Here is a 14,142-nt window from a genome sequence, read left to right as displayed (position 1 = left end):
AGTTTTCGTATTTCTTAAGAGAAAGCTGAAAATGATGGGGTGTTTTCTACAAAGGTGTTTTCTACCATTTTGTACTATTAAACGAAATTTCTTGTTCTTCTCTTGCTTGTTATCTTTCCTTATACAATCATATTTAGGTGTATGAGCGTATATTGTAAGGTATTATCGTTTGTTAGCCGACCAGGTGGCGGAGCGGTTAGCGTGCCTGACTGTGGAGCCGATAGTTGCGGGTTCGAATCCCGCTCAGGACATGGATGTTTCTTTCTCTCTGTGTTCTATGTCCTTTCTCCTGTGTGTGATTGTGTGAATGTGACCAGCCCTATAAACGGGTTTGGGGTTGTGTGACGTGGGCGACGCTGCTCCACCGCCGTGGCTTCGCCACAGGTGCCCACTGGGTAACGAGAAGAGAGTACCAGTTCTGACACTCCTGGCCAATGGGACAATACATCCCATGTGCCCGCCATTAAAAAAAAATTTTTTATCGATTGTTATTTAGTTTTGCTTTATACAAAGTAATATTGGTACCTTATCATTTTGAGTTTCTTTAGAAAAGTAAAAAAAAAAAAACTACTTAGAAAATTGCTTGAAACTTTTTAAACTTTCAAGATATTCAAATCGGGCTTTTTTCATTAGTTGCCAATCACGATTCACTACAAAATTATGAGAAAAAAATATTAATTTTATTGAATATTTTTAAAGTTGTGGCAAAAACATGTATGACAAAAAAATAAGTTATTTTATAAAAATGTCCATATTTGCAAGAATATTTAATTTAGGCTTATGAAATTTTGTGCAGCAATTATTTCATATAATGACCAAAGTAATTGTTACAAGTTAAAAATTCATTGCTTACTTTTTTGACATTGGGTGTTCAAAAACACTATTTTCTGTTTGTTATTTATTATTACTCCCTCTAACCTTTAAGAAAAACTAAACTTCATTGACAAATATGACAAATCGCATGATCGAAATACTTCTGAAGTTATAAAATGATTCTTTAAGTATTTCTTGACAAATATGAAAATAAATTATTATTATAGAAGTGTTTATATTGTTTTGTCCACCCCCTGCATAACTAAATATATCTTAATATTTGTAATTTACTCAACGTGCTTAACAAAGCGATCTCTTATATTTCAGTACTTGATGCATTTGGAAAACCAGAAACTGGAATTTTAGAGGGAAATTTAAAATTTCTCGGGGATTTCGATGAGTGTAAAAGTGTGTACGCTCCGAAGAAAAAGAACAGTGATGCCGGGAATTTTCATGGGAAATATTGCAGCTTGAAGTTGTCTGTGGTAAAAGTTTATTAATTAATACTTTAGTATAAGTTTCCTATAATGCCTCTATACTGTGTAAAAATATTTTCCAGGATCTTCTACCAATGCCTTTGACTCTTGGCATATGCCTACCTGACACATGTAATTCATCTGATTTTAATACATCAAGTAAGTGACTACTATTTATTTGCGTCTCATCATTATTATAATTGGGTGGCTGCAGGTGACGTTATCGTAGGTAAGTCGTGGCATTTGTGGAATCGGAAGCCAATCGACACACACGCGGACGTCGCTATATCCATTTAAATCTGATAACCTGGTTGGGCATAACTACTTCTCGAAATGCAAGAATTCAATCATTTGCAAGTAACGTTATCGTCAATAAATCGTGGCATTTGTTAATTTAGAAGCCAAACAGCTTCGACACACACGTGACGTCACTTACAGGTATCCAGTTAAATCTGATTTAAATCACATGGTTAGGCACAATCATTTCACTTCTTCTGGAGTTGCAAGTATCCAATCGGACATCTGCTAGTAACGTCATCGTAGGTAAATTGTGGCATGTGTCGAATCAGACGCCAATCAGGGTCTCCAAACACGCTTGACGTCGCTTACTGGTACCCAGTTAAATCTGATTTAAATCACATGGTTTAGGCATAATCGCTTCACTTCTTCTCGAGTTGCAAGTATATCCAATTGGATATCAGCAAATGACGCCATTGTCGGTAAATCGTGGCATTTGTCGATTTAAAAATACTTCAGATTCGACACGAGTATGACGTCGCTTATAGATATCCAATTTAATCTGATTTAAATTGCAAGGTTTGACATAATCACTTCATTTTTTCTCAAGATGCAAATAACCATTTGCATCATTTTTAAACTTTAATTTTTTATTATTTTTAATTACAAATATTTTCAAAATGGAAAAATTCAGCTGTTAAACAGTGATTATAAAAGAAGAAATGCATATAAACTTGAAAAGTGTAAAGAATAATCGAAATAATTTGCATAAATTGGAATGATAACTACTTCACGATTATTCCATTTAACACTGTGAATGTTCAGGATTTAAAAGAAATGAAGCAATCAAAGTTTCTCTTCTCCCCTCTAGAGAGAACTGTTGTTAATCCAAAGGTGAGACCTCATATCCGTGATTCACAGGCATTAAGTCACACTGCATATAATTTAAATCGTTATGGTAAATAAGTTTTAGGTCCACATAACTTTGTGACAAGTAAAGGTTTTGCGTAGATTAATGCTATTGAGCTTAAGCATTTTTAAATTTATAAAAAAAAATATTCTTGGAGAAAAGAAACCTTTAATCGAAAATCGAAACTAAACATTTACTTATTTTTAAAACTTCTACTTCCCGTTTCACAGAATCGATATTTAAACAGCATTGGAGGCAGTAGATTGTAGTTTATAAAATCGTACATTTTCCAACAGTTACTTAATTAGTTCTAATCAGATAAATACCAGTTCTTTGTTCGGGTATAAGTATATAATCAATATATCAGTAATGAACAACAATACGAAATCATGCACAAAACTGGAATACATACACCAACACAATTAATAAAGCTAAATAATGGCAATTTTTTTAAATTTACAATTATTTTTTTACCCTTTCTGGTGGCTTTACGTAATTAAATTAAGCAAATTACGTTTTAAGTAGTCCATTGCATTAAAATCAAAACAAACCGTAGTCAGAATCAATTGGTGCAATGCTCTTGCTCGAGGCCAACTCAACCGTGCGAATGAAAAACAAAGTGCAGCACGATAGAGATTTCGAAACTATTTTTTTTTCCATTGCAATCCCTATCAACGCTATAATAGAACTGCAGAAAACTTATCAAACTGAAAACTCTATAAGAAATTATATTTATTTATCTATTGCAATATGCAGCTTATAATACAAAATTGCAAAATATATTTAAGTTGGATTTCGTTGATCACGTTTACGTTGAATTTTTTATTGCATGGCATAACTCAGTCAAAATTTATCTCAACGCATTTTTCCTCACCCCTTCCGAGGGGTCATAGTCTTTTGCCCAGTATCTATAGTATAACTGCACATTATTAGTTCAATTTTAACAGGTACTTAGGCGAGTTGGGTTGCGTGCGTTAAAATCTGCATTTTAGATAAGTCAATCGTCAAAGATAAAAAAAGGAGAAATGTGACATTTAAACATAACTTTAATAACATTTTAACAAACAGATTAAAAACATCTAGGATTATAATCAAACACGTAGAACCAAAGAATAAACGTAAAGCAAAGCACAAAAGAGAGAGAAAGAACAAAATTTTACGATGGTATATCTACATTTCATTCAATTGAAATTCAGTTCAGTTCGTTATACTTCAGGAAAAATTACAAAAATACATTGATGATACATGGAAGTTTACAGGTTCGACGCGGCATTAACTTCGGTACGTGAGCCTAGTATGTTGATTACACCACAGTAGCAAACATACTAATGTAATATTGTAATACTCTGTACCTTTATTAGTATATTTGGTACCTATTAAATCTATAAGTTACCGCAATACCAAGTAGTACCAATTACCTAATTAATTAAGCCTATTTTTTACGTTTTCTCAAAAATTAATTTTCCTTCCTAATACATAAATTATTTTTACTTCGATCAGTATCTATTACCAAAATTAATTAAGCATCATTTACTTAAAAAATATGGCGATTTTTGAAGTTATAGTTCTTATGCGACTTCCAACAAGGTTGCGTTAAACGTTTAACGCTACATTTTTATTGGCCGGGAAATCACGTGGTAGGATCCAGTTTTCCCTCATTCATTTCCATATTGTTTCGGTTCTCACTAGCATAAAAATAATAAAAGTATTGTTTTTCTATAAATATTTTTTCAGTTTGTTTTGATACACATATAATTTAATAGGGCAGTATTTCTTATTTTCAAATTTAGTGGATAACAATCGTAAAAAAATGAGTGAAAACAATCCCACGGACAATGCGACGGATTTAAGGTTATGTCAAGGTACGTCTCTTGTGAATATCAATTGATTGCTTCTCTTCTGAAATTACATTATGACGCATTCAGATACATTATTAATACAAATACATTTCGCAGGGTGAGACGGTGAGGCAACCACAAGCACTTCCACTGGTTCAAGAGGTCCACGGGGGAAAAATGCACAATATTACCGTGATTACAGAACAAAGAGTCGTTGAATAGAACTAGTGATCCTTCTACGATTGCTGATTCTTCTACAATTAACGTCGCAGGTTGCGAAGTTTAACTTCTTCCGCGCGGAGGGACTCCACCACTATTTTTTTTTTACTTTTCTCCTTACCGAGTTAGTACCATTTCTCCATTAATTTAACTTTTAAGTACATAGCTTATTTTTTTTGTTTCAGTTAGTACCTATTTCCAAAATTGATTAAGTATCATTGGCTTGAAAACAGTATAGTGATTTTTTTACGCTTCCCCTAGCTAATAAATACCTTTTCTCCATTAATTTTGCTTTTTAGTACGTATTTTTTTTAAACTTTAATTATTGTCTCTTACCAAAATTAAGTAAGCTTCACTGGCATCAGTAATAGTAAACAGATTTTTTACGTTTCCCTAAAACGAATTAGTATCATTTCTATACTAGTTTTGCTTTTAAGTACATAATTTTTTTTTTCATTTCAATCATCATTGATTTTAAATTATTTAGTTTTTATAGAAACACATTTTAAAAGCATAACTGTAAACGAAATAAATGCGAGGTTTCAGATGATTTTTAGAAATATTGATATAATGACGTAGTAATATAATAAGAGATATAATAGTCTGCCATATTCACGGGAGTCATTAAGTTTATCTGACACAGTGATTAAAACCTAATTAAGTATTAAAAAAGGTGCAATAAGCTCTTCCTTTTTAGTGAGAATTTTAAGCTTTTTTCATCGCTGATATTTGAAAAACAGAAGTGTCAGCAGTTGAATTTGTATTGATGGCTTAGAGCCAATGAAAACATTCCTTATCTCAAACATCTCTCCTGAAAGATCGAATTAAAATTTTCGAGCGATTTTCAGGACAAAGGAGATGAAATTACCCCTTTTACCTATTGCCTAAATTTCATGGCTTTAACACAAACGATTTAGATGAGACTCACAGACAGGAAGCCACACAAACTCTTAATTTTATTATTTCAAATGTAAGGAAAAGAAATTTCAAAAAAATCTGAATTAATAATAAAACTATTATTATAGTTTTAGGTAATTAATATTTCTTTTTTTCTTTTGTTAGATTTTATGCCTGCTTTGAAGCAAATTACGAAAGGGTACAAAATTAATTCTTTGAGTTGCAAACCCAATTCTCTTAAGCTGAGTGATGGTGGAATTGTAACAATGTAAGCTTTCTTTTATAAATCATTTAGAAACATTTTGATTATAAAAGAATCTCCTTAAAACTAATTTCCTATTGCCTCTGTAATGTAGTTTTTCCTTGCAATTTTAATAAATCGAAAATTAGAATATTTTTTACAACTTTAAGCAGTTTAAGGATGTTATTTGAAGATTCCATTACTCACGGGAAATAATATTTTAGTGAATAATGTAACATAAACATTGACATAAGCATTCATAACATTGTTTCATTACATAAACATTTTCATAAATATTGTTTTAAATAATTTATATGCCAATTATGAACACGTCAATGTGGAGAAAAACTTCAGTTCTTTGAAAATGACAAACAAATGACAAAAATTTCAGTTGCGTAAATAGGCAAAGTAAAAAAAAAATGAAGAAAAACCATAGGTTTGTAAAAAGATAAGGAGTGTGCGATCTAAGTTTTTAGTTTTTGAAAAGCTAACCCAAAGCTAAATCGTTTAAACATACAAAAATTCGAAAAAATTTATATTGTTTTCAAGAATTTTTTTTTTTATATTTGGTAAAATCATGCCAAATTGGCGATTTTTAAAAACGCTTAATAATTTTTTAAATACTTAAATTATTTTTTCGACTTAAATCCCAGATAATTTTAAGATGGCTCACGGCAGGATGGTACTTGCATACCTGCCAACTCTTCCAAAACAGAAATAAAATTTTATAGAAAACGATTCCGTAAAATTTTATTTTTATAATTAATCTGGTAACTACTTGATTTTTGTTCTAATAAATTAAACTTACAATGATTTTTAATGCCTCTACGTTATTACCTTTAGTTAGTTGTTTCACGCACCATGCAGGAGGGAAGGTAAAAATATGAATGAAAAGTCTGCTTACGGAGTCAATTCAACTTTCATTTTACTACCATTAGGTCAGTGGTCGGCAAAGTGCGGCTCCGGAGCCGCATGTGGCTCTTTGGCTCCTTAAGTGCGGCTCTGGCACAAATATCCACAGAAGGCGCAATAATATTTTCATTTTAAAAAAAACTTGGTAAGAAAAAAAAATTACATCTTATTTTGATAAATTTAAATTCTTCTATAAATCGAGAGCATGTATAATTTTTTGTTTAAGTTAAAAGACAGATAGGTAATTAAAATTTTATATTGTTGTAAAAATACGTAACAAACATCGAGTCAAAGTTTAATAGTTTTCGTAAACGTAACACAAACCATGTACAAGCTACAGGCTGAAATTGTTCGTATGTTTTCGGCGTACTCCGGTGTGATACAAAGGTACCACAAGCATGCGCGCATACTTTTTCTAAATGAGTGGGGGTACAAATTGGCATCACAGCACAAGTGGTCTGCTTTGAATGACCTGGAGAAGGAAGACATGATCATATTCAACGCTTGGAATAGTATTCCTGACTCTTACGATCAGCTGAAAAAGCTAGCGTTTGCTGTTCTTTCCTTTTTCGGTTCTACATATATATGCGAACAATCTTTTTCAAGCATGAACATTATCAAGAGTAAACTGAGAGCTCCTCTTATTGATGAGAACTTGGAATCATGCCTAAAATTAAAAACAACAGCATGCAAACCTGACTAACTCAAACTTTCCAAGGAGATGCAAGCACATTGTTCGCATTAATAAGTATTTATTAAGTATGAAATTTAGTTTTATTTAGTGTACTACTTATTTAGTGTACTAAAAGTTTACTAAACAAGCAGATTTGGCTCCCAATTTGTTTTAAAAATTGTTGTAATGTTCATATTTGGCTCTTTGGCTAAAAAGTTTGCCGACCACTGCATTAGGTAAAAGCTTCTTTGAAAAACATATAAGTTGGCAAGTATGTGCAGTGCGCAAAATAAAATTTGGACCACCCTGAATAACTTTTGATCTAATCTCATGTTCGAGGACTCAATGGTTCATGGGGGTGCTCTCAAATATGCTGATTAATTAGTGTAGACGTTGTTTTAAGTCACGAAATCACATACAAAAACTTGTCTCTGAATAAACATACATTCTTTTCGACAGATTAAGATTTCCGACCCCCAAAATATAGGGGTAGTCACAATCAGGGAAATATGGTCCCACTAGTCTAGTCAGGAGAGCGATTCGAAGTTTTGACCCCTTAATGTAAATTTTACTTTTTGCGTATTTCGGTATACCTCGAACTTATAAAACGAATTTAAAAAAATTTTTTGCCCAAAACTATAAAATTCGTTTATCGAAAGACATGTTATAGTAAATATTTTTTTCTCTAATTTCTTAGTGGTCGAAAATATTTTGAATTATAAGGTATACAAGTTTTTACATTTCAATGAATGCAATTTTAAATGGCAAGATACGAAACTTGAGCGAAATTGGACGAATAATTCCTGAGAAATCGAAAATTAAAAAAGTCGTATTTTTAAAATTTTATTTCTCATTAACTATTCGAATGATTCCGCGCAAATCTTGTAATTTGCTATTTAAAGTTGCATTCTTTAAAAATATGTAAAAATTTATGTTCCTTACAAAAAATATTTTGGACTATTTTTAAATAAAACAATAAATATTTACTAAAAGTCCTTTCCTGCGTGAAATTATTTTTGAAGAATTGAATAATTCTATGGAAAAAGTTTTTCAATTCGCTTGAAAACTTTGTGAGATACGCAAAATATGCATAAAGTAAAATTAACAAACTATGGACCCCTCTCCTAACCAAACTATTGAAACCATAATTCCCAGATTTCAACTACCCCTTATATTGCAGAAGTCATAAATCCGAATCCGTCGAAAAAACGATATGTTTATTCAGAGAAGAGTACGTTTTCGTGTCTGATTTCGTAACTTAAAATACCATATGCACTTATTAATTAGCATATTTGAAGTCACCCTTTCGAACCATTAAGAATGAGTCCATAAAGATCCAACTATAAGATGAAAAGTTGTTCAGGGTGGTCCGTCTTTTATTTTACGCACTGTACATATAATTAAAAGAATGTAGCTTTGCTACCAGTGAAAGGCTTTTCAACAGTGACTTTTAAATCTTCCTTGGCAAAAATGTTCAGTAAAACACACCAAAATGCTTAAAAAATTAAATGTAGCAAATGGATTTATATGAATAATTTTCTCTTTGAATCTTCCATAATCCTAAATTTTAATTGATTTTTATGTTTCACATTTTGCGTTGCAAAAATTTCGATTTGAAAAAAAAAAAATTTTCAGGTAGAAATTGTTACAGTAATTTTTCAATCGATTTAAAAGCTTTCAACATTAATATACACAGCTGCATATATACAGAGCTGTATATTCCGACGGATGAAACATCTCTTAAGATAATTCGAAGACATGCCATAACAATTTTGTTTCTCTGCAGAGGCTGGTTCCTCGCTTCGGCAGCCCAACGAGCTTCGCGCGAAAGCTAGCACTTTAAGATCAAACAGTTTAACGAAGACAGATTCCGCGCACTCTCGGCTCTTTCGCGTAATAATGAAACTGGCTTGTGATGCTTGACTTCGGAGATCTACTGGAACCGTACCTTTTGATCAGTTCATTGTGGGGCAAAGAAGTGTGATAAAGAATCGAAATAAGTAAAAAGTTTTAAAAAATGAGCTGTTTCAGTAAAGTTGGAGAATATACTCCGCTTTAAGTTTAAAAAAAATTTTTTTTCAGTTTTTTAACTTTTTTGTAAAATATTTCAATTAGTTAACGGATGAAAAAAAATCGTTTTATACTAGATTTTTACTTTTCTAAAACGAAGATGACAACACTTTCTTTCAAAATTCACACAAACTTTTAAGTTTCTTATTTTTACTTGGAAATATGAATCTGTACAATGCAACAAACATGTCAATGTTCATAATGTATGCATCTCAGTTTTCTTGTACGTTTAACATTTTCTTGCTTTCAGATTTATAATATCAGTCTTTTTATTGCTCGTGCTCTTGGGAAGTTCTGTAACTGCATTTAAGTATTCCACTGAACCACTAAGCAAGCAAAATAATGTTAATATGGAAGGCATGTCTTTTAACAAAGATGCAGAAAACATAAAAAATGAATCCTCACTAAATCCACTTGAAATACCTGAAAGATCACCAAGTAAACTAAGAGGTAAACTAATTTAAAAATTATGTACCTAAATAGACCTATTAAATTTTACATTAATATCGTATTCTGGGAATGAAAATTAATTGTGAACGAAACATTAACAGCCAGGTAAAAAGGATATTTTTAAAAAGAATTTTGTTGCTAAAAAAAGCATTGTTAACTCTAAATGTGAATTTAAAAGGTCAGTTGACTAGGTGATACAGTTATCAATATTTTATAACCGTCGTTGAACAACCAACTCAATTTAGGGTTTACGACTACTAATGTTCAAATCCGTAGCCTTGTATGTTATCAGTATTAAAAGATACATTAATTTTACTTAAAATGATATTTTGCTGGTTGTACACCTTGCAGCAGAAACCTTTCAGCACGAATGAAGACACTGCAGATTATCATCTGCAGATCGATTTTATCCTATGAAAAAAAAAAACATTTTATATATAGGGTAAACTAACCAGTGAAGGAGCACTTCAGCTTCGCTTGCCTTTTAAAAAATCATATTAATTTCAAAATTTGTAATTTTAGTTAAACGACCGTGTCAACATATTTGTGACTAATTGCAAATTATGTAAAAAAAATTGTAGAAAACTTACATAATATTGTTTTAAAGTTTTGGAGGTTCAAATAACAAGTAGTAAAAAGACCCAGTGAAGGAACAGCTCTTACCAGTGAATGAACACCCAGTAAGGAACACTTAATTTTGGTTATTTTTTAATACTCTTTATGACTTTATAAGCCATACAAGTATTTAAAAACAAGCCTATTCTTGAAATTATATCATATAAATACTTGGAAAATGTTAACTTTTCTTTGTTATCATGAATTGAAAATTAAAGTGTCATCATATTAACACATACTGTTCATTCACTGGGAAATCTATGCCCAGTAAAGGAACATGCCTGCTCCCTCACTGGTTAGAAGTTGTTTTTCGTATTTTTAACATACTTTTGATGCGGAACAAGAAAGAAAGGTACAAGAAAGTTAAAGTTTATCTTTTATTTTCATTGACTTAGAAAAAAAACAGTAAAGGAACACTTGTTTTTCATCGTTTGGTGATCCAGTGAATAAACACCCCCTTATCTCAGTACTTTATTATGCTATGATGCTTAAAACAATAAAACGTAACTTCAATAACTATATTTTGAATTCTCTTTTTCACAGAGAGAAAAATAAAACTATTACATGCAATTAATTCCACTTCAAACATATAAATACAAACACTCACCTTATAATTTTTTCAACGAAACAAGGTGTTGCAGAGATAATAACAAATTCAAAAATTTTTCCAGAGAAGTCTATTTGACCAGGTAATCCAAAACATTGCTAGATGACTTCCTATTGTTTGGCAGTAAGTTATTGTTACCAATCAATCCAAAGAAAAACTTTCAAATACTTATTTATAATCAATATATATGAAATGTTCCTTCACTGGTTGGTTTACCCTATATATATATATATATATATATATATATATATATATATATATATATATATATATATATATATATATATATATATATATATATATATATATATATATATATATATATATATATACACTAATCTAGCATAATTCAGTTAATAGTCTTATGCATTTTTTTAGATGCAGGTACATTTTCATTACATTTACATGTATTTGTATGACTGTGTAAATTAAACTGTATTATAAATAAAACCTTACCAATAAACGGTATCTTTTCCAAACTTTGTCCTTAAAACAAATGTTCAGAATATAAAAAAAAGAGTTAATGATCATCTTCAAAATCATGGTCAAAAAAGTTATGAGTTAAGAGTTATGAAAGTCAAACTTTAAATGCCATCTATTATTCAAATTGATACAATATTTTAGATAAATAAAAATTAATTAAAACTATTAGCGATAAACCTTTTATTGACAAGTACCAAATTTTTTTTTACTGCGCTAAGAAATAAATCTTGATAGCCTTTCCATTTTATAAAATATCCAGCTTTGATGATTTAATAATGATTGTCAGTCCGTAAGGTTTTTAAAACCTTTTTTCATTTTAAGTTTTGATAACGTTAGGTTTTACACTTATTCACATTCTGTATATAATTCAATTCTACTGTTCCCTCCTGATTTTCTTTAATAAAGGTATTTATTAAAGGCCCGTTAAATTTATCACTTGTAATAATTAAAAATTAATCAATTATTACTTCATTGTAAACCTTCTTTTGTAGACTTCATCGACAAATGTGATCCTTTCCTAAATTGTTTTTGCATCTTTACAAATGGATCTAAATTACTCAACACTGATGCAACTGAGGGACAACTATTGTGTCTTCATGGTATTCGATTTCTAAGCATGACTTGGGTTATTCTATGCCATGTATATGTTCCAAATTTTGATGTTATTCGTGAGTATATAAATATTTTTAACTTTAAAAAAAATTGTTGATGCACTGAAGAATTAAGACAAAAAGTACTGGCACTCGGGTGCTAGTACTTTTTATCGTACAATTCATTTTAACCATAAAATTTTAAGAAAAAAACTCTGATACACTGTATTTTTTACAGCAATATTGTACTGTAAAATTTACGTTTTTAAATTTTACAGTAAATATGTATTTTACGGCAAAAAGTACAGGCAACCTGAGTGCCGGTACTTACCATAATTTTTCAGTGTATGTGGAAGAAGTATCTCAAATACATTTATTGTTTTAGTTATGGTTATGTTATTTATTATAAGTTATATATATATATATATATATATATATATATATATATATATATATATATATATATATATATATATATATATATATATATATATATATATATATATATATATATATATATATATATATATATATATATATATATATATATATAAACTGCTGTTTGTAGAAAATGCAACACCATGAAGGAATCATCAGAATCAAATGAAATTCGCAGCAAATGTCAATTATAGGATATTATGCAAATTAATAAAGTTTCAGAGCCATCGCGCGTGCGTGGCGCGCGCAGCGCCCTCTGAATTGATGCTGAAAGCGTATAAATAAAGTGCTGTAGCGGGACGTTGAAAATAGTCTATGATTATTTGTTAGTGGCAAACGTTTAGTGAGACCTGAGTATGCCTCCACGACGGAAGAATAAGAAATTCAAGCAACTTACGGAGTTTGAACGAGGGAGGATAATCGGCCTTCGAGAAGGAGGATTTTCCTATCGCGCAATAGCAGCTCGTATGCAGCGGAACAGTTCCACAGTGATGCGAGTTTGGAAGCAGTGGACCGACGAGCACCGAACAATTCGAAAAACAGGCACTGGACGACAGAAGGTGACGTCAGAGCGCGATGATCGACACCTGCTCCGCATGGCGGTGAATGATCGCACAGCTTCCTCCAGGCAGCTGGCAGCACATTGGTCTACTGCTACAGGTGTACAATTGTCGGCTTCGTCAATTCGTCGTCGTCTGCTGCGCCGTGGATTGCGTGCAAGGGTGCCATTATACAGGATTCCCCTCACGGCGGATCATCGACGGCTGCGTCGGCAGTGGGCTCTTGAGCACAGAGACTGGCGAGCTGATTGGCACCAAGTTGTCTTTTCAGATGAATCACGCTTCAATTTGTGGACCCATGATGGCCGTGTTCGTGTTAGACGTTATGCCGGTCAACGCTGCCTTCCTGAGTGTATTATTGAACGACATAGTGGTCGAACACCCGGAGTTATGGTCTGGGGTGCGATTTCGTATCATGGACGATCCAATTTGATACGAATTGAGGGTAATCTCAATAGCAACAGATACGTCCGTGAAGTGCTACAGCCCGAAGTCGTTCCTTTCCTTCAAGGCATCCCTGGAGCTATCTTTCAGCAGGATAATGCACGCCCACATGTTGCGCGGACTGTTAGAGACTTCTGTTCAGCACAACGCATGCAACTTCTTCCTTGGCCTGCTTATTCGCCGGATATGTCGCCTATTGAGCACGTGTGGGATATGGTTGGTCGGCGTCTCACTCGTGATCCGCGTCCTGCAGTTTCCAAAGACGAACTTTGGTTGCGCATACAAGCGATATGGAATTCTCTTCCTCAAGCAGATATTCAACATCTGTTTGACTCCATGCCACGTCGTATAGCAGCACTTATTGCAGCGCGTGGTGGCTGCACCAAATACTGATTTCGGACGCTTAATTTGTTTCTTTTGTTTTGAAAATTTCATCATTTATTTGTATCAGTACAAGTCGTTTCTGCATTAAATTTCATTTGATTCTGATGATTCTTTCATGGTGTTGCATTTTCTACAAACAGCAGTTTATATATATATATATATATATATATATATATATATATATATATTATTTAAAATGTTATTGTCTTGAGTTATTTTTTGCCATGTATATGTTCCAAATTTCGTTGTTATTCGTGAGTATATAAATTTATTTAACTTAAAAAA

General features: G+C 31.8%; 1 protein-coding gene across 2 annotated transcripts in view; it reads left to right on the top strand.

The window, feature by feature from the left end:
* LOC107436831 (nose resistant to fluoxetine protein 6) overlaps window positions 1-14,142 on the top strand; it is a 44,114-nt gene that overhangs the window by 11,181 nt on the left and 18,791 nt on the right. For both annotated transcript variants that reach the window (XM_087153619.1, XM_087153618.1), the window contains exons 2-6: window positions 1,141-1,298; window positions 1,373-1,448; window positions 5,556-5,658; window positions 9,537-9,736; window positions 11,933-12,109. In XM_087153619.1, coding sequence (XP_087009745.1) covers window positions 1,385-1,448; window positions 5,556-5,658; window positions 9,537-9,736; window positions 11,933-12,109 — 544 coding nt within the window. In that variant the 5' untranslated portion in view covers window positions 1,141-1,298; window positions 1,373-1,384. The remainder of the gene's footprint in view (window positions 1-1,140; window positions 1,299-1,372; window positions 1,449-5,555; window positions 5,659-9,536; window positions 9,737-11,932; window positions 12,110-14,142) is intronic.

Source organism: Parasteatoda tepidariorum, chromosome 10 (genome assembly GCF_982258835.1).
Source record: "Parasteatoda tepidariorum strain Cologne lab strain chromosome 10, Ptep-v5.0, whole genome shotgun sequence".
NCBI lineage: Eukaryota > Metazoa > Arthropoda > Arachnida > Araneae > Theridiidae > Parasteatoda > Parasteatoda tepidariorum.
The sequence above is the reverse complement of the archived record's forward strand: the minus strand, read 5'-3'. Positions and strand labels throughout refer to the sequence as shown.